The sequence below is a fragment of the Lepisma saccharinum genome, chromosome 21 (genome assembly GCF_977018435.1).
Source record: "Lepisma saccharinum chromosome 21, izLepSacc3.1, whole genome shotgun sequence".
In the NCBI taxonomy this organism is placed as follows: domain Eukaryota; kingdom Metazoa; phylum Arthropoda; class Insecta; order Zygentoma; family Lepismatidae; genus Lepisma; species Lepisma saccharinum.
This window is the reverse complement of record NC_139249.1, coordinates 11,457,134-11,478,629: the sequence shown is the minus strand read 5'-3', so window position 1 is coordinate 11,478,629 and position 21,496 is coordinate 11,457,134. Positions and strand designations below refer to the sequence as shown.

The window sequence follows — 21,496 nt, the reverse complement described above, 5'->3', positions numbered from 1 at the left end:
AGTATATTGCTGTCTGAAAACAGTACTCTTGTCAGTAATGAAAATTTTCGTATCTATGCAACTGAAAATGCAATGGAAAAATCATACAAACAGCTAAAATAAATGTACGGTAAAGCATGTGGAATTTGCTACTTAGGAATGTGTTCACACAACAAAGAAATCAAATAAAGTGAACACGTTTTTAAGTGTTTAGCTTCATTGTGGTTAACGCACTTGTAGAAAATTGAAATACATACTCTTTTATACATAAGTTGACATATTGTTCTTCCTATATTCACACGAAAACAGCAAAAAATTAGTTTAAATGAAGACCTGACCCTCAATGCTTGAAAAATCAAAACAAGCAAACACTGTTGAATACGTTGATCAAAAAATGGATCCTTTCTGCAATTGCATTACACAGATGTAATAATAACAGTGGAAATTCCATGCTGAAAAAGAAATCAACTGATATGATCATGTATTCAAACTGCTAGCTGCTTTAAGGTTGAGTTATTTCTTAAGAAAGAATTGTAGTAACTTATTCATTAAGATATATCTGACTTCAGTAGTATTCATTAGAAAAACAGTAGAAATTCAGTTCATGTACTGTTTTTCCAATTCCCTTCAAAATCACTGAAAATATGGTGTCAAGAATTAATTTGCCTATTCTTGGAGTCAATAAATGATTTTATAACATATTGTAACAAGTATTATGCATTATTATTCACATTGCTTTTTCAGTACCGTAGCCCTACTGCACAGTACAGTAGTCCTACTGTAGAGTACAGTAGCTGTACAGTAGATCTACAATAGGATTTCAGTACATTTCACAGTACACAGTAGAAGACATTTGAAAACAGTAGAATTTGTCTTCTGAAAACAGTAGAAATTTCCAGTATAATCCAGAAATTATTTTCACTTTGGAATGAAATGTGTTACAAACTATGAATCATGCAACTGCTGAGTGTTCTTCCATGAATCTGTGTATATGCAATATGGTGCATCATAAATATGCTATGATGCCAGGTGTCCTGGGTTCAAATCACAGCCTGGGCATGAGTGTTCTTTGTGACTGTCCTTCATCACTCATCATATCATCACTCATCCTCATGGCCGTGATTAACCAGAAAGTGACTGAAAAGTGATGCTAAATAACTGAATAGCTGTAAATGTTTATTCTAGTCTGTTGAGTGTTACACCAAAATTGTGTGCATTAATCAGTATATTTATTTAAATTATTGTGCACTATCTCATGTCACAGCTATTCATCCTCATTGTTGTGCAGTGCTCCAACACTGCTAGCTGGGGGGATACTTTATGAACTTTCATGTTTCCCCAACCCCCACTTTGAGCACTGTCCTTGTGGATTTTGATTTGCTAAATCTTGTAGTTTTCAGCAGAATTTTGAAATGTAATTTTTTTGGAAGAAGATTATAATTCAGAAAAGTGCAAGAAGGATTATTTTAAAGAGGAAAGAAGAGAAATACTGAATCATGTGTTCAGAAAAAAAAAAAACAATAGTCAGTTTTTGAATTGGTATTGGTAATTAAATTTGAACAAGAAAGTGTGGGGTGTTACCCCCCACACCCCCTATACGCCTTCATGGCATGGTGCTAAGCACAGGAGAGCACTTTACCTTTTTTTTACCTGGTGCTTACCAATACACCAGCATCAGTATAGTGCTACTAGTTCTTAAAACTAATTTATGCATTATTATAAGTAGTATTAGTATTTTTTGTATTTCTACAGACAATAAAGGATATGAACATGCTGAAACGATTGCTGAAGCAAGCCGAGACTGATTACTATTCTTTGTACAGGTATTTATTATTATTATTATTATTATTATTATTATTATTGAGTCAGTATTTATCATTTCCAAGTTTCTAGTTATTTCAATCAATCTAGAAAATATTGATTAAAAATGTACTGGGCAAATTTTGCATCAAGACAGTGCAGTGCATGGATGATTTTAGAATTGAATGAGAGTACAGCTCGATCAAAATTAGAAAAACCCCAGCAAACTTGCAAACTAATGTGAATAGTAATTTGTTTTCATTCCTCGCTTCCCCTTCGCCCTTTGCTTGTGATATTTATAACTTCCCACCCTTACTTACTTGTTTTTTTATTTTCCTGTAGTTTACGGTTATTACAAGCATAAGAAAACAGTTTTTTCTTTGTGACGTTTCAGGAGAACACACGCTCACATAAGAACTGTTTTCTTATGCTTGTAATAACCGTAAACTACAGGAAAATAATTCTATCATGCAAGCAATGCGTACATACAAGAAAAACTACTTACTTACTTGTAAAAATAATTCGGCAATGTTAAATATTTTGCTGTGTATTCTTTTTCCTTCATGATGATATGAACACTTGGCACAATGTGTTGAAAAGCTGAATAAAGGTGATGATGATGATGTGTTGTAAAGCTGAATAAAAGTGATGACAATGTGTTGAAGAGCTGAATAAAGGTGGTGATGATGTATTGAAGAGCTGAATAAAGGTGATGATGATGTGTGTGAAGAGCTGAATAAATGTAATGACAATGTGTTGAAAAGATGAATAAAGGTGATGACGATGTGTTTGAAAGGCTGAATAAAAGTGATGACAATGTGTTGAAGAGCTGAATAAAGGTGGTGATGATGTGTTGAGCTGAATAAATGTAATAACGATGTGTTGAAAAGCTGAATAAAGGTGATGACGATGTGTTGAAGAACGTCACACATTTTAGCAATGCAAGAGCAGGATTACATCAGCTGATTTCATCAGCCACTCTCCCTTTCCTTATTTATGGTTGAAGATGTGATTCATTCATTGATTTGTTGTTTTAAGTCTACTTTATGCACATGGACGTCCGAAGGATTTTTTCCAGGGATGGGCAAGGAAGGTATTTTTTTCCAGGGGGGCTAACAAGCCAGATTTTCCCCCAAAAGAGTGTAGTTCCCTAAAAAAAAATTGCTTAAATTTGAATTTATGATTTTAATGAAATAATTAACACATATTATTGTGGCTAAAATGAAATTATATGTGTAAAATACATAATTTTTGGTTGACTTTCATTTTTCAGGGGGGGCATGGCCCCCCCTTGCCCCCCTTCCGGACACCCATGTTTATGCACAGAAAGGCTAATCGGAACTGGACCTACAGTTTAAAGTGGGATCCGAAGCACTATGTGCCTCCACCGGGTGGTTGAAGATGTGACAACAGCCACAGGTTTTCTCTTCTTGGTCAAGCAATAAACTCGGAGTTCTGAATGAAATGTTTATCATTCAATTCAGCATTCAAAAGCTACATAAATGACATGAATATTTTGAACTCTCTTCCAGTATATACAGTGTCTCGCTTATACGTATAATAAAAGAAAAAATCACAACTTTTATACTTACCAATATTTTTTGTCCAAACTTTGTACAAACATGTAACAACTCAAATTTTTTTTTTGCAAATCAAGAAAACTAGCGCACTTCCACATGTGAACCATTAGTGGCACGGCAAATGTCAAACCGGTTGTCAGCCTCAAGCCACATGTTTTGAAGCATGTGCGGGGTAATGTTGCTTACTGCAACCACAATTCTTTCATGCAAATCTTGCAAATCTCTAACCGGTGTACGGTAAACTTTGTCCATAACATACCCCCACAAAAAAAAATCACACACAGTGAGGTCTGGTGACCGTGGTAACCATTCAATAAAATTCGAATTGAAATGCTCATCCAGGAAGTCTCTATTGAGATTTGAGTAATGACATGGTGCTCCATCTTGTTGCAGGATGGCCCCGGGTGGAAGTTGGGGTACGACGAAAAGCTGTAACATGTTCAGGTAATTATTGGAATTCACTGTTCCCTCGGCGAAGAAGAAGGGACCGATGATTTTGGTCTTCATCATGCCGCACCACACGTTCAATTTCGGAGAACCTTGTTCTCTCACACGAACCTCGTGAGGATTTTCGGAACCCCATATTCTACAATTGTGTCGGTTAACATGACCGCTAACATGGCAGGTAGCCTCATCCGAAAAGCAAACACTGTCCAAGAATAAATCGTCCTGATCAATTTTCCTAAGCATTTCATTAGCAAATTGAACCCTGACAGGCTTATCACCAGGTTTTATGCGTTGATGAAGTTGAATTTTGTATGCATGAAGGCACAATCTTTTGTGGAGTACCCTGTGTATTATAGATTTAGGAATTTGCAGTTACCAGCTAGCTTGGCGTATGGATTTCCTTGGACTCTGGCTAAATGAGGCATGCCACGCTTCTCATCAGACACTTTCCTTTTTGAATGCTTACCTCTTATCGGCAACAAAGAACCAGTTTCGCATAACTGTTTTTCCCATTTCTTTATTGAAATATACAATGGAACTTCTTGTTTAGCACCCAAACCATAACGTGCACGAATTCGTCTCTGCACAAGTGTCACAGACTTCACTTCAGACAACGTTAAAACACAAAACACCTTTTCTTGTGGTGACCACATGACGAATGGCTACTGAGGAACTGGTAATATCAGTTTTCAAGACATTCTGGCTACTGCACGTGCGCATCTACCACTGAATGTGTTGCTAAAAAAAAAAAAAAAATTGTCTCATTCTTTAAAATGAAACAACAATCGCACCATTCTGACAGTTTGTTTGGAAGTTATGAATTTTTCTTTTATTATACGTATAAGCGGGATGCACAGTATAAAAAAAATATTAGTAAAATAGGTGTTACATTTGTTGATATCTTCACATCAGAAAGCACCATGTGACGAAGGTGGGTAGAAAAAATTAATAAAACTTATTCAGGCTTTTTCTCAGGAACCAGCCTTTTTCTTCTTCTTCTTTTTTTGCCAAATATGGTCTAAGAAAGCCGTGAATCAAACTAAGATAGAGCTCCACATTTTGAAATACAATCTTAAAACATTTAATTTATTAATTAATATAGGATTGGATTAAAAGTTATTAATTCGTGCAGTGGCATGAATAACTATGCAGTACTTTCTAATAGGGATGTGCCGAAGACGATTAAAGATGTATGAAAATCGGCAGAAATTAACATACCGACATCGGCAAAAATCTGATATTTAAACCGGTACAGATACCGGTTTACCTTCTAATAAGTTTTATATTTTAGTTTTGTAAGATTTATTGAAAATTATGTTATGATTCTTCATCATTGTAGAGTTTTTGTAATAAAATTATTGCAAACTCTCATTCAGAGGATCAACCTACCTCAAAATCAGAAATAAAACAGTACATTGCTGAATCAACTATTCCACGTGACCAGGATCTGCTGTTGTATTGGAAATTCAAATATCCTGATGCATCAGTATTCAGTGAAGGAGTGTTCACTGTAGCTGGACAGGGTTGCGATAAGAGAAGAAGTAGGTTACTTCCAGAAGTGCTTCCAGAACTTGTGTTTCTGAACTTGAATCTGCCAGCATTAAATTTACAATATCAAGAACAGGAATTCATTTTGCATTGTGTACTAATGTTAAATCTCTTGAGAATCTACGTTCTTCTTAAAGGTTCACATAACCAGTTTTTGTAGATGCAAATGTACATTTGCATCTTTTGAGAATATATATGATATACAATAGAAATGTTCACTAGGGTGATGACATTTTTACAACCTCATTTCCCTGTATCATAATTTGATGAGCTTTCATTAAAGATTAGATAAAATCTTACTTTCAAGGTGATTAGATAAAAAAAACCTCACGCACAAAATGATTTAAAAAATTTTATTTATCAGTTTGTTTGCCCATTTTTTGAAGTCACTGTAAGCAGATATAAAATTGAACACAAGCTTTAGAGTCACATATATACAACATTATATAGGGTCATCAAACACACAAGGAAGTCAATTATTCACGATAATGTCATTGGACAGGATGAATCTCAGTGGGAGGTTGTCCTTGTTGTGGCAGGAGTCGTACATAACTTGCAGGAGTCTTGCATAACTTTGATGGCACGCTCACAGCACTGGTTGCTTTGGGCAATGTTGATTGGAGATTCATCTGTTTTTCCAGTGGGTTTTCAAGCATTTGAGGACTGTTGGGTAGTCATTCAGAACTGCATATAGTTCATCAAAATCTTCAGCGTGGAACAATTGACTGCTGAACCATGAGTAGGAAATGAATGAACAAATTTTACGCAGCCTGTTCCGGGTTTCAGGCATCAGAATAAACGCAAGAAGGGCTAGAATGACACGAGAGTTCCATCGTGCATTGCTGATGTTTGGGATCTGTTGAAACTTCATGAAGGGGATCTCATTCCTGTCAGTGAAATGACGGAAGACACGAGTGAGGTAGTACAGAAACTTCATGTCGTCTCTCCAGCTGCCTGTTTCCTTTATCTCAGTTTTACCGTTGCTGAAGGCTGGTTTCAGTTTATCATAATTGCTCATCAAATCCTGCACAAAGAAGTACTCGATGTTTGATGATTTAGTCGAACCATGGAGCTCATCGTCCATGACAACGCGAAGAACACGATCCAGCACATGGTGCTGGCAACTGATGAACTTGGGTTTGGGATGACCTTTCTCTTCGAACATTTGCTGCAGCTGAACAACAACGCCCGTCTTCTTGCCGGTATTCACGCTTGTTGTGTCAGCAACAATCATCACACTTGATCCCCACAAGTTGAACTCCTCTAACACATCCTGGAGTCCTTCTGCGATTGTTTGAGCTTTCCCATCTTTCAATTGGAGTACAGACAACTTAATTTCTTTTGCTTCATTCTTGAGCACCACGGCCTGATATTCAAAGCCATCAATGTGTTTGCCGTCAAAGTGTATGCTCCACTTCTCCAGATGAAGCATGCTCACCAAGTGCTTCTTCATCTGAGCAGCTCTCGTGTAGATAGCCTTGAGGATTGCTGACTGACATGGGGTTGGGATTTCAATGCAATCACCAGAAAGCTGGCGGCACACCTTTGCTGCTCCGTGGGACGACAGCTTTGAGCTTGTAACAAGGCATCTTGCAAATGCCTGTTGGGTTATGCTTCCTTGTGCTCGTTGATGCTTCATTCTCATCCTCCCAAGGACTGTCTTTGCTGTTGTCGGATGAGTCCGTGTAACTGTCGGAACAATCAAGTGGCGCTGAGCTGGTAAGTGTTGACACAGTCGCTTCCATTGCCTTCTTTCGCTTGGATGGGTGGATGGTCTTTGCAGTAGCACGTTTGCAACTGGAATAACCAACCTGGCCCTTGCTCTCAATTTGCAGTTTGTAGAGGTTCTCATCCTCTTTGCACATCCATTCGCCTTTCACCTTGGTCACGTCAAACCGTTCATTCAATGAATCAAAGTTTTGTTTCTTTCTGCATCGCTCATAGTCTTTCAAAAGGTTTGCTAGTTTTGCACAAATGGCTTGATCAGATACATGCGGGAAGTTCAATGTTTTGCTCCATAGGGCTTTAAGCTCCACAGCAATTAGACCGATCCTCTCTCTCTGTTCTTTGGCAGTGGATTAAAGGAATTTGAAGCATCCAATGACGTGGCTTTTCAGGGGCATGCGACTCCGTTCACTCAAGGATGCTTCATAAATTGCCACGTTGCCTCTTCTTGATGGCGCTTGAAACTGGACTAAGTTCTTTGTCCAGGTTTCCTTGTTCGTCTCCGTGTTAGAAGAGCTCTTCTTGAGCGACATGTTGTCTTCTACTCAGCAACTGAAATAGAAAAGTCCTTAACGTAAATATTAAATAAAGGTAAAAAAAAGGTAAAGTGTTCCCCTGTGCATAGCACCACGCCAAGAAGGCGTATAGGGGGTGTGGGGGTAACGCCCCACACTTTCTTGATCCGGTCGTGAGTGGGGGTGATGTGATCAGCATCACGCCCCTGACCGCCTTTACCCCCCAGGGTTTCCCCCAGGTACCCATGTTATTCGACGCTGGGTAGGCACCGGGGCCGCTTCCACCGTTAGAAAAGTTCCCGGATTTGAACCGGCCGGGGATCGAACCCGGGACCTTGAGCATGGTAGTCAGACGCGTTACCGACTGAGCCACCGCGGCCACAAAATATTAAATACGTAACAAATTAAAGAAATTGTTGTTGTTTGTTGTTAAAAACAAGCAAAAAACAATTATAGAAAATAAAAAAAAGACAGACACTAATAATATAGTAGATGCTCAATTACAATTAGCGAGAGAGTTCAATGTAGCTCACCAAATAATACAAGGATTTCTTTATAATATACTCTGGATAATGCGCAATTGCACATTGCGCAATAGTTATAATAAGGCAATAATAATGTTGACACCAAATTAATCTAATTAAAACTCAACTACTCGCTTTGAACACCTCGCTTATATAGCGGTTTATACCACACTGCGAAACAGCTGAAGAAAATTTTAGTACTGTACAGAAGCTTCCCGAGTAATTACGTCACCGTCGGCCGGACGGCGCACAGCGTTCTATGATTTTCTGGAATATTCCATACAATTCTCTGCTGCATAAATTATTGCACAACTCCGTTTGCTGAATTGTATTATATATAAATATTATTAATACAATTTTATGAAATGGTAAAACGGCATACATAAAATTTAAGAATGGTTTGTGCGTGACCTTTTTCAATATTTCAATGGAATATACCTCATTTTAGTCATTTGTGCTACAGGAAGTAATTTTTGAGAAAAAAAATGAAAAAGTCATCACCCTAATGTACATAGCAAATTTATTTTTGGCATGCTGAAAATAACATCCCATTTCTGCTGAGTAATCTTATGTATCAGAATTGGTTAAATATCGGCATCGGTATTGGTTCCAAAAATTATTTGTGAGTACATCGCCATTGGTAAATTTTCAGCTTCGTCACATCCCTACTTTCTAATATATAGCCAACTCTACCATATTGCTGCATATTTCAAAATTCATATTAAAGAAAATTTTATGTCATATTTGGAAATTATATTAGGGAGCACAGGAGCATATTTCAGGTGCATTTAAAGGAACTGTTAATTTCCTTTCTGTTTCAGAGTATATTCATTCCTGAAGCAATCTGGGAATAGTGATATTCTACTGCAGTATGCAAAACTTGAAGGTGGTTCATCAATTGAGGTTATTAAGGTGCTGGAAGAGTATTTACAGCAAGTAGGAACACCTCATGCATGTAATAAAGGTAAAGATGTAATTGGTCGCTAAAGACTTGAGTGGATAATCGGCTCATAATTATTATAATTGGTTTGTCAATAAATTTTGTATGTCAATTTAATGGTCTTACTCTATTCCATGGCACAGCATCTCTATTATGGCCAGAGTTTGCAAAAGTGGCTTTTTAATTGGGTGCAAGTTGCATTGCCGTTGTTTTCTGGCTTTCGAGACCGGAGCTTGCTTCTACTTTCATGTAGCTCCTAATTGTCCTCACAATGCTGGCTCAAGGGGTGACCTTCCACGTAATACACCCTGGAGTGCATTTTGACGAACGAGGCTCTAGCGACGGTCCCCATGGCCAGTATAATTCTGTGTTTTGTCCTTTTGTGTGCCGAGTGCCTAACGGCCTCAGCTTTTAACCAGTCAGAATATTTTAATGTTTTAGTTACGACACGACATTACTGTTGTTATTTTAGTTATGGTAAGGGGCTGGACCCCGTATAAAGTGACGGGTGCAAAATAGCCTAAGTGCTGACACACCCAAAATTTTAAATTCAATGCTGGCTCAAAGCCGAAATTTTGGGGGTTTCCACTGGGAATTGAACCCAGGACCGCTTGCACCAAAGCCGAGTACACTAAACATTTGTCTATGCAGGAGTCCTAACTTTACTTGTCCAGTGTTTCTATTAAGAGTGCTGCACAGGACCATTTTGCTCACTCGTACTCGTTACAAGGCTCTCACCCTCAAACATATACAATGGAATATTATTTTAATGTGATAATAATCACAGACCCTTATGTAAAATATCAACATTGGTAGTTTCAGCCCACAATCATCTATTTCATTTTCATCATCATTGTGTATTGGTAAGATAGGGTAAACTACATTTTGAGATGATGATTATGTTCACGTAAGTTTCAATTTTGATGCATCTTTCACGTCAGAATCCACATTTGAGGGCCCACTACCATAAATTATGGTTATACATGTAATACTGGGCTTCGAGCATATACCGCTTGTTTTGCTGTTCTAACATTATTCGCTCAAGTGAATAAGCTCTCAATTCTGTATACTGTGTAGCGTCATCCATGCGAACTATTTGACACTCGAGCAAAATCCTATCCCTGCAACACACTAGTTTTTATAAATGGAAGGTGAAGCAATCCTAGTCACATTCTTCTACAATTATCCTTATGTATAAAATACATTAAAAAAGGCTCCATATGTTAAGCAGTTGACTTGTGGTCTCGCCAACAAAGTTCCAAGGTTCAAGTCTCAGCCAGGTGTTCTTGGTGAGTCACTTTTCATCAATATAATTTTCATTGTCGCAATTAGCCGACAGTGGGAACAATGTGACATAAAATAACAAAAATATATTTCTAAAACTGTACTTAATTTGGATTTAATCCCAATATTCAATTTACAAAGCCACAAGAGCTCAGTCGTTAGGGCGCTTCCCCCTCTCTCTCTTTCTCAACAAGAAAGAGGAGAGAAGATGGAAGGAGAGAGAAAAGAGAGAACAAGAAAGAAAAGGAGATGAGAGGAGAGAAGTGATGAAAGAAAGAAAAAGAAAGAGACTACCATGCGAGAGACCCATGTTCGGTCCCCGGTGGGGGAGAACCGGAACTTTTTCAACCTGTTCAAGCAGCTCCAGTGCCTACCCAGCATCGTATAAAGTGGGTACCTGGTGGAAACTCTGGGGGGAGGGGGTAAAAGTGGCCAGGGGCTTGGTGCTGATCACATCACCCCCAGCTCGGCCGAGATCAAGAAAGTGTGGGGTCCTCACTCGACACTCCCTATATGTCTTCATAGCATGGTGCACAGGGGAGCACTTTACTTTTTTTTACTTTACTCAATTTAAAAAGGAAATTAATTTTTCTCACAATGTTGTTGCAAAAAGTAATTACAATTTTGCATAATTTCCATAATCATAAAAAGGAATGCACTCGTGGCAAGTAACCAGTGGCGTAACTAACACGCTCTGCGCCCCCCGCAAATTGCAGTTGTGTTCTCCTGCTATTTTTTTTTAACTTTCTTATCCAAAATATTAATTCACTTCTGCATTTACATTAGGTATTTACCAGAGGCATGGCGTGGCATGCATGTAGCCGGTGTTACCCCAGGTAACAGCGAAAGAATTAAAAAGTTGTTTCAATAAAATGACAACATTGTTAAATACGTTAATGAACACCGTTGGCGTCGAGTAGATATTGCCTAGGACATTTTTTCTGCAGCCGACAAAAGCGAAGAGGAGGGCATTTCGCTACCCTGAAGAGCCAACAAGGGAGAAGAGTGTGCCAATGCAAGGAAAGAGCGGGGAAGGACTTTGGGGCATAGTGTGCTTTGGGGTTATTCATATGCCTGTTAAGGGACCCTGTTGCCGTTCAGATCTACCGGATAAGCCAGTGTTGTCACATCGGATTGGCAGAAAAGAGCTAAATCCCGCCTAAAATAAGAATACCATTTCTGTGAAGCAACTAGAGGTAGACTGCAGAGCCAAGGCTGGATTGAACTACAACTGAGACCATTTAGGTAATAGACGAAAATATAGTTCCTTGGTGATATTCGTGATTTGGACAAACCTTGCTCCAAAATACTAAGTTGGCGACAGTAGTACGTACAGCTGGGCTTCCCTTCCACTAAGGAGCAGAGTTCTGTCGTCTGCTCAGTGCTCACCACACAAACGTCAATCTGACCCGAAAAAAGTGTGGTTCTTCTTCTTCCCCTTCGCACCTCATTGCAAAGAAACAGAGACAGATGAAGAATTGACAAGGTTCTACCACTATTCATTGGATTTTCGTGGTAACTGTCTCATGAGTGGTAGTTCTTGTAATTCTTTCTAGGAGTGTTTGTGGCTAAATGACTGTGCTGATTGCAAAACAAGAACAAAATGAACAAATATCTAGCTGGAAAACATGTTTTCTTTACCGGGGGAGGGGGGGGGGTGATGTCTAGCAGGCATAATTGTCGTAATGATAGCCGGTAACACTTTTGACAAAGTCATGCCACGCCACTGGTATTTACAAATATGAATATAACATGTAATTAGAGTCTATTTAAAAACTGGTACGAAAGGTTTCAAAAGGCAAACTGTAAAAAAATGTGTTACAATCAGAAATGAATATGCACTGTTACTGCAAAAATTACGATATTGTTAAATGCCAATTATAAGTCCTCTGCATTTTTTGATGGAAGCAAATTCTTGTTCTATTTTCATCATGTCCAGTTTGAAACGTCCCCACTCGTGGGGTGTGCATATATATATGCAGTAAACTACCCATAATGCTAACCTTCTCTTCAGCGGCAGCTTGAGACTGTTTCTCTCAGGGTTCGGGTGTTAAGGACATTCACCAAAAATTCCAGATGAACGGGGGCCGTTATCTTTAGCTCAACAGAAACAGTTTGAAAGATTTTTATATCCAAGTTTTATTTTAACAATATTAATATAGGTATATATGTATAATCTTGAACCAAACTTTTAAGAGTTACTATTAGAAAGTAATCGAATACATTACTTGTTAAATATACAAATATCACCCTTTTAATATATACACATATTTATATGCAGGAGGAAAACCATAACATCACATATCTGATAACCACCTGCTACATAACTATCAATGCTACTACAATGAGTTCCAATTATTATGATTTTTACGCAGAAGTTAAATATTAAGAGGGCAAGTAACCTTGGAGAAAGACAGTTTTACCCAACGTCTAGGTGACGGGGTACCACGAAGGAATAAGTTCTATGGAGCGAATTTCCTAACATCAATGCGACAGGGTTTCGCCGTTACAGTCCCAACGTCAAAGTGACGGGGTTATAAGTGAATAACAGGCAGATTGGGTCTTCTCTTGCTAACAAGCGGAGTGGATCCTCTCACCCTAGAGTGGAGTTTATCTCTCGCCAACAAGTAGAGTGGGATATCTCTCGCTCGTAAGCAGAGTGGGGAGTCTCTCACCTGGAGGTGGAGTGGGTTTATCTTTTTCTCTCTCCTGTTAGGAGGAATGAACTTCTCTCGTCCGAAGACGGAGTCAAACTGAGCTGCTAGCCATGCTCTCGCCTTTATATTGGGTCGGCGACGCTAGCGTAAGCGAGTGGAAAAATCGCGAACTACCAAAAAGTATATCCAACCCTTAATATTAACATTAAACAGTATAAAAAGTTAAATTACTCATATAATGTAGGAACGTATGATCATAGAGGTGGATCCGCCTGAACTTGTGACAATCCGGGGTCGTTACAAGTTTTTAGTCACGATCGCTTTCAATGCTTAGCAGTGTTCTTCTTATGATTTCAGTTGATACTACATTCGGAAGTGAAACGATTTGTGTAGCTATAGTGCAATATCTTGTTCATATTTCTCCCAGAAATTTGTAACAGATTCTCCTGCAACTACAAAAGAAACTTAACAACAGGACAGTTTCACCAAACCTTGCCAAAGCGGTGACTAGGAGTGGGGAGGTGTGAAAACATTACCAGCACATTTCCTTGTCTGTCGTCTACCCTTTGGCGATGTAATCTATGTAAGAGTTCAACTATTCAGCTAATGAAGGTTTTCTTCTAACCTAGAAATTCCTTTCTACTTTTCTAGTGATTAACATTTTCTGTTTGCAGTTGTAGGGGCATAAAAATATGTGTTCGGTTGAAAATATATTTTAATGCCGAAAGGAAAACTTTTGTGAACTATCGTTCTCTTAATTTTTGATTCTTACTGCACCCCCGAAGCTTGTGCAGCAGGGGTTGCGGAGGTGTTATTTACGCCTCTGCAAGTAACTCATGGTGGTAAAAGGTATCTTCTATCACCACTAGACAGTTATTCAACAACAGTGTAAACGGGTGTATGGGATTAAGATAACATTTCTTGTGAATGAAGATATGAAACTGGCAGAACACTCAGTTTCACTTGAATATGCCTTGTATACTTACATATGCACACCGTTTTGCATTGAGTTTATAAGAAAAACAAATCTATGTTTAATGTGTGCTATAACAAATTTGCTTTATTTTCACCTACAGGATGAAGAGCTTTCCACAGTGGAACACACCTCCTGTATATACAAATGTCTACAGGGAATAAAAAAAACTTCATCACAGAAAAAGTCATTGTCAGGTCTACCTCAACAACTGAAACCAGAACAGAATACAGTATGCAGTTTATATTTTTATTCCTTTTGAATAGTAACATTGTATATTCATGGTCTAAAGTTGTTGGGGATAAAAACAACTTTAAAAAGATAAAAAAATCACAACTTTTTTTTTGGCTTTGTTCCCCACTTTTTTCAAATTAATGAACCCATATTAGTGGATATCTTTTGACAGCATTTTTTTCTTGTTTTACAGCTTTCCTTTCTCTAATGCAAAATACACTCTTTTTTGGAATCTTAAATACAATGTACATCATGTAATTTATTCATTGCTAGACATAAAGTGAAAAAAAAGAGGGTCCCAAGTTCTATACTCATTGAAGGCATGTAAGAGGTTCGAATCCCACTTTTAAACTGTTCTGTCCCGATTAGCCTATCTGTGCATAAAGTGGACTTAAAACAAATGTTGCAAAGACTAGAGCTGAGTCAATATTACCTTGAACAATACTCTCACCTTTACTCACCAGTCTCCTGCATCGTGGCCATGCGTCTAAGTTGGGCTCCAGTTATGGGATGTGCTCGGGTTCGAGCCTCCTGGGGGGATCGGAACTTTTCCTGAGAATTTCAGCCAGCGTATGGAACCAGTGGCTGCCCACAATCGTAAGGGAATTGGGGAGCTATGAATGAGTAGCATAACCTGGTCATAGAAAACCTACAAAGATGACTTGCCTCATGTATGGTGGGTGGGTGTTAGGCCAGCAATCTGTAAGTAGGCACTGACCTTCGTAGGCTATTATGCCCTGGGTTATTATTATTATTACTCACCAATGCAGAACATTGTAACAATTAAGGTGTTCAGACTTGTTGATTAATATTAATGAATAAGTATTCCACTGCAATTGTGCATCACTTAACTAGTTTTGCTTCAAAATATTCAAATAATTACATCGAAATAGTAAAAATGACTTATTTATCACACTATATACTTTTTAACAAAACTGATGTCAAATTAAATTTGAAAATTTTACATAATTTCCAGACAATAAGACTTCATGAAACCATTTGGTGTGCTTGTGGAGCACATGAGATATCCAGACTCCAGAAAAGTATCTTCTGATATTTGTGATTAAATTTGAACCAATATTTTTAAATACTGACACCTCTGGCATTGACTCAGCTGTGTGTGCATTGAAAGTTGATCTTCTTACTGGGTCATTCCATGTAAAGGGTGTGGTCATAACTCATTACTAGACTGTTTTGAAAAATAGTTTTGTACAATCGTTGGTTGGCTGACATAAAGACAGATCTCAGTTTTTCCAACTTTTCAGAAGGAAAAGAAAGACTGGTAGTATAATAAATACACGTTATCAAATTTATACATGACTTACTTGTATTGATTCTAGTAATTTCGAGGGCCTCCCCAATGGTGCAGTGGTAGCATCTTCACCTTATAATCAAGGGGTCCCAGGTTCGATACCCGGTGGAGGCACAAGTGGTTCGGATCCCACTTTAAACTGTAGGTCCAGTCCCGATTAGCCTTTCTGTGCATAAAGTGGACTTAAAAACAACAAATCGAATCGAGTAATTTCGGTGGCCCCTGCCACCCCACATGGGAATTTGTTGTTTTACTGCTGAGTGGGCTTCTGGTTCTGGTAGTTTCCCTGCATGCCACTAGGAGCACTGCAGTAGGGGGAGCCAAATGTGATGCACCCCTTTGCTGTCAAATGTTTAACTCATGTGGAAAGAGCAATTTTTAGAGATACCTCATTGCCAAAATGTAATCTTTGCTTGCCTGAGGAAATAACATGTGACAACAGTTTATTTGAAAATCTGTGTATTTAAAGTATGTTTTCAGTTTTAAAAATTAAATTAAAATATTAGTGAAAATAAAGTCAGTGTTTTATCAGAAAATAGAATAAAAGCTGGCACTTTTCCAGTTCTAATGCTAAAGGAAGAAAGTTTGTCAACATTCCATAATGATTGTTAAATATATTTGTAATGAAATGTGTGTAAAATATTACTTTGTTAAAATGAATTCACGTTGTTAATTTTCTTATACCTTCTGTCAAAAAAGTACCGGGAATTTGTTATTTAAAAGGCTCGCGCTATTGATTTTTAAAAAATCTTTTTTTTCCGTAAGTTGGTAGCACTGTACTTAATTACTATGCCAAACATGAGCGCGATCTGTCAACCAGTTTGTTTACAGCAACTGGTTGAATCAGTCCACTTCAGTAGTGCATCACGATTTTTACAATGAACGAAATTATTGAACAAAAAGTTTGCCTTAAATTTTGTGTTGCGAATGGAATTTTGTGTGCTGACTCTCTAAAAATGTTAGAAAAGAGTTAAGGTGAATCAGTTTAATCAAAAACACGGGCTTACGAGTGGTACAAAGCATTCAAGGAGGGCCGAGAGATCGTCGAAGACATGCCTCGTTCTGGACGACTTTTGACCTCTTCAACCGATGAAAACATCGAAAAAGTGAAGGAAATTGTGCTCGATGATCACTATTTCAGCTTAAGAGAGAGATAGCTAGTGACCTTAACATCTCTCACGAGTCTGTTCGTTCGATTTTGGTGGATATTTTGGGCATGAGACGCGTTGCCGCACGGCTTGTTCCAAAAGAGCTGAATTTTCTTCAAAACCGGTATCGTGCACCGGTCTCTTTAGACATGCTGGATCGCGCCAATTCTGATCGCCCATTCATGGAACGCATCATAACTGGTGACGAGACATGGGTCTACGAGTTTGACATGCAAACAAGTCTACAGTCATCAGAATGGAGGACAAAAGACGAGCCGAAACCTAAAAAACCACGTCAAAGTCACTCAAAAGTAAAGGTGATGCTCATTGTTTTCTTCGATATTCGTGGTTTGGTGCATCATGAATTCATTTCAGAGGGACAGATGGTCAATAAAGAATACTATTTGGTCGTATTGAAGCGTTTGCGTGAGAAAATCCATAAGAAACGGCCAGATTCGTGGAAGAACAATTCGTGGATTTTACAAGACGATAATGCGCCATCGCATAGAGCGACAGTTGTGACTGAATTTAAGGACAAAAACACAATAAATACCATTGATCAACCACCGTATTCACCAGATCTAGCCCCGTGTGACTTCTTTAGGTTTCCAAAACTAAAATTGCCGATCCGGGTTACCCGTTTTGACTATTGAAGCCATAAAGTAAAATTCGTGGAAGGAGCTAAAGGCCATACCGGAAAACTCCTATAAAAAGTGTTTCCAAGACTGGAAAAAAACGCTGGCATATGTGTGTTGCATCAAATGGGGCCTACTTTGAAGGCGATAAATAAATGAAAATTGTGTGTTTTATTTAACAATTCCCGGTACTTTGACAGAATATATAAAGCTTTTTGATTTCTCTCTTATTAGTGTGAATATTTTGTTTCATAAAATGCAGTTTTATTTTTGCTTTGACGAAAAAAAAGATTGCAGATAATTTTGAAGAGAATAGGAAGCTGCTGTTTGGAAGTCAAGCAGACATTTGCTTGTGTAGTTAAGGTGAACAGCATAATGAATCTCTATGCCTTTACTACATAAGAAAAAACTGTTTTCTTATGCTTGTAATAACCGTAAACTACAGGAAAATAATTCTATCATGCAAGCAATGCGTACATACAAGAAAAACTACATACAGATGATGGACACTGAAACAAACACCTGGAACGCAGACACTAACCTTTTATTAGTATGGTGTTGCACTGTCAGGTGGCCAGTACAGCTGCAACACATCTGGGGAAGGACCGATAGATGTCCTGCACAGTGGTGAGAGGAATTTGCAGCCATTCCTCTGAAGCACACCGGAGTTCATCACATGATGTTGGTGGAGGGAAACGTCGCCCCATTCGACTCCCCATAAGGGCTCAATAATGTTCAGGTCATGGCAAACGTACAACCTCATGATCATGCTTATCTAACCACTCTGTGGCCGGTTCAGCAGCATGTATCGGTGTTTTATCATCCTGGAACACTGCACCGTAGGGTGCAGATGGTCCTCAAAGTCCTAGGCAGTGACATGTCCCTCAGTGGTCCCAAAGACTGCCACAATATTGCACCCTACACCATCACGGATCCAGTTCCAAGATTCACTCTGGGCTCTAAAAAGTCTGGTTCGGATTGACTTCTCCACACGTAAACTCTTCCAGATGTTGGAAAAACAGTGAAGGTGGAGTCATCCGAGGACACAACGTTTCAGGCCATCTAACATCCACGATTTGCGCTGCTGGCACCAATCAACCTGCTTTTTGGCATTGGTGCTAGTGACCAAGGGGTTTCGGTATAGCAACCCTGAATGGATGTTGATCCTATGATGTTCTTGACAGATGATTTTGGTAGAAACAAGTTGTCTAGTGTGCATTCAATTCTGCAGTAGCTTTTACACTTTTTGGACACACTCCTCTTCAATACCCTGTCAGACAGCCTCCGCAGACAGTTACTTCTCCTGGATGTGGTTTGTGCTTCCTTCTGGTATGCTGCCATGACCCTTGGTACCCTATAAATATTCGCAGTCTCTGTTACTGATGCACCGGCAAGAACACCAACAATTTGTCCTATTTGGAACTCTATGTCCACAATTCTACTGTGCAAAACCGAATATTTGATGTGCAGTCCAGCCAATGTGACTGGCAGGCACAGACCTACGTGCTCAAATGCCTGCTAGACTGTGCATGACCAACAGGTGGCGCAGGCGATCCCTCCAGCAACGTGTTCTATAATCACCAGTGTTTTAGTTTCAATGTCTACCACCTGTACATGGCATGGTTATTAAATTAATTTAACATGCCTGATTTTAATTTGCTTCAAGGTTCATGCATTAAAATAAAATATACAGGGTGGACCAAAAGTAGGTACACACTATATTTGTGATGGCATAATGTGTACCTACTTTTGGCCCACCCTGTATATTGTGGAACGATTCAAGGGGGAGACTGTAAAAAAAGGTAATATATCTTGCCAGACATCAGTACTCGGTCAAGCGATAATTTACAACACAAGGTAACATTCCACAAATAGCGGAAAAACATGACGTCAGGAGAAACTGCATTCTTCGATACTACCGGGTTCAAACCCATGATCGGCTAGAAAATACGGGAAGTGGTGACCATGCAGCTAGGCACTAGAATTCGGTAGTTAGTCGCACCTCAGAATTCAGTAGAAGCTCAAAGAGAATAACAGCTACCAGGCGAAGACCTATTCACACTATCAGATCTGAAGCCTGGCTCGGGGAAACCGAACCGCAGCTTTCGCCAAGGCAACCGCTAACACACATGCGAGTTGGCCATCTTCGGTACCACGGCTTGTAATTCGCAGCCGTAGGTCAGACCATCTTTGGAATAGCCTTCTCGAGGGCTATCTCTCCAAGACCAGCTTTTGCTTCGTCGCCAGCCACAGGCAAGAAGACCGTGGGCTGTCAAACTCAGGACTCGTGCTCCGTCGCCTGACGTCTACACTCAACCGCTGGCTGAGAGGTAAGACGTACATCGTCAACAACCCTTGGAATCATTCCATACACTGCCAGAAGCCTGTCATCCAGATTGTATGGGGACCATAAAACTTAACCTAGCTCTACCATCCGACCCCTAAAGCATTCAGTCACGATCACCGAAAGTACTTGAAACCAGTGAACGCATCAATATATGTTCTTTGCAATCACAAAATGCATACTTCAATTTCAATTGCTTTATTTGTGTCACAAATTCAGATTTTCAGGGGGGAAAAATCTGTACACTGTACATAACACCCAACACATTCAAAGATTCTCACATATCCAAACCTATTATGTACATTGATTCAGTCTTACTAAGAGTTACTTCCACTTACTCTTCTGTCCTAAAACCAAGGACAAGAGGAAAACAGAATAGTAACAACAACAAAAAAGGCAAGTTACTCACATTACATTGAATGATTTGTGCACAAGCACACCTGCACATACATCATCTAGCTCTTCACTCAATTGCTACACTAACAAGTATAAAACATTGCTCACAAACTTTGGTATAGAGGACTGAGAACAGTGGCCACGTGACAAGAAAATGGTCAGTGTGGCCGACTTGGTAGGATTATGCATATTTTTTTTTTTTTTTAACACAAATACAACACCCATTCAGCTAGATGCATATCAACTCACATACACATTCACACAAATGTCCATTTCATTATTGTAAAGTTAGTTCACTCAAGTAATTGTGTTTAATAAATATTGTGTTCCTTGCCTTGTACGATGCTGTAAAGTAAGTATACGACTTTTTCGGGTAATGGGGTATGTTGAAGAACTTTCGTGAAATTCGGACCAATTCAATGTCAACTGCTATGCCTATATACATGCCTAACGAACGTAATTTTCATACGAAAACAGTCATTCTATGGATCAATACAAGCACGGCTTTCGACATGCCATTGTTGCCCACCAGATCACAGGAACATTGCATACAGAAATATTGCCAATGCACAGTCAACTGTGAAATTAGTAGAAAAATAAAATATCCATTCCCAACATGTTCGTCAATCATCGCCTTGCAACAAACCGAACAAATGTAGAAAAAATTGTGCAATGTGTGTTAATATATAAATGATTCTGTTCTATGCTTTACAAGCATGAACCTACTACAAAATTTCATTTTACGTTTCTTTTTAAGTACATAAACAACAACAATGCACCTTTAACATTCAAAGATAAGGAATGTATCAACTAGTGACCGTTACATTCACGTATGAGGAAAAAGATCTGCAACATACCTGTGCACTATATCCATTACAGACCTTCATTGCATGTTAGTTTCATAATTATTAAGACCTGCAGAAAATGCATAATCTTTTTGTCGAAGTAAACAAAAAAGTTCTTTACGAATACAACAGAACACTTCATCGAACTTGGTTCTAGAGATATGACAAAAGTTGTATTTGTACCTTGTTATTGTTTTTCTGTTGCTTTTGTTTTTAACCACAACACGTTACAATAAATGTACATCAACCTACTTACAAAACAAAAGAACCCAAAAATTACATACATATGTATATACATATCTTCTGTACAGAATAGAGGCACTATTCAAATTTAAAAATCGAGTCTATAGAACAAACAGGCCTAAAAAATAATTCTGAACTTCATAAGTATCAAACAGTATGTACAAAAAAGTAGACTTGATTCTTCACGCAACTTTCAATCTCTTGCTAAACTCCTCTTGCTGCTTTTCTCTCCATTCTTTCTTTGGCTTCATTCTTTTTAGTTGACCATCCCTGTGGAGAAAAATTAAATTTTTCATAAGTCATATTCAATCAGGGTTGTTCAAGGTCCAGGATCCCATAAATTATAATAGGTTCTATTGGGTTTCGC

General features: G+C 38.7%; 2 protein-coding genes across 4 annotated transcripts in view; one reads left to right on the top strand and one right to left on the bottom strand.

The window, feature by feature from the left end:
- LOC146004239 (protein Njmu-R1-like) overlaps positions 1-16,105 on the top strand; it is a 29,955-nt gene extending 13,850 nt beyond the window's left edge. The window contains exons 7-9 of the mRNA XM_083142921.1: positions 1,732-1,802; positions 8,940-9,082; positions 14,076-16,105. Coding sequence (XP_082999047.1) covers positions 1,732-1,802; positions 8,940-9,082; positions 14,076-14,080 — 219 coding nt within the window. The 3' untranslated portion in view covers positions 14,081-16,105. The remainder of the gene's footprint in view (positions 1-1,731; positions 1,803-8,939; positions 9,083-14,075) is intronic.
- A 3,722-nt stretch (positions 16,106-19,827) lies between these two features.
- Gpat4 (Glycerol-3-phosphate acyltransferase 4) overlaps positions 19,828-21,496 on the bottom strand; it is a 111,760-nt gene continuing 110,091 nt past the window's right edge. For all 3 annotated transcript variants that reach the window (XM_083143340.1, XM_083143338.1, XM_083143339.1), the window contains one exon: positions 19,828-21,399. In XM_083143340.1, the coding sequence (XP_082999466.1) occupies positions 21,312-21,399 (88 nt within the window). In that variant the 3' untranslated portion in view covers positions 19,828-21,311. The remainder of the gene's footprint in view (positions 21,400-21,496) is intronic.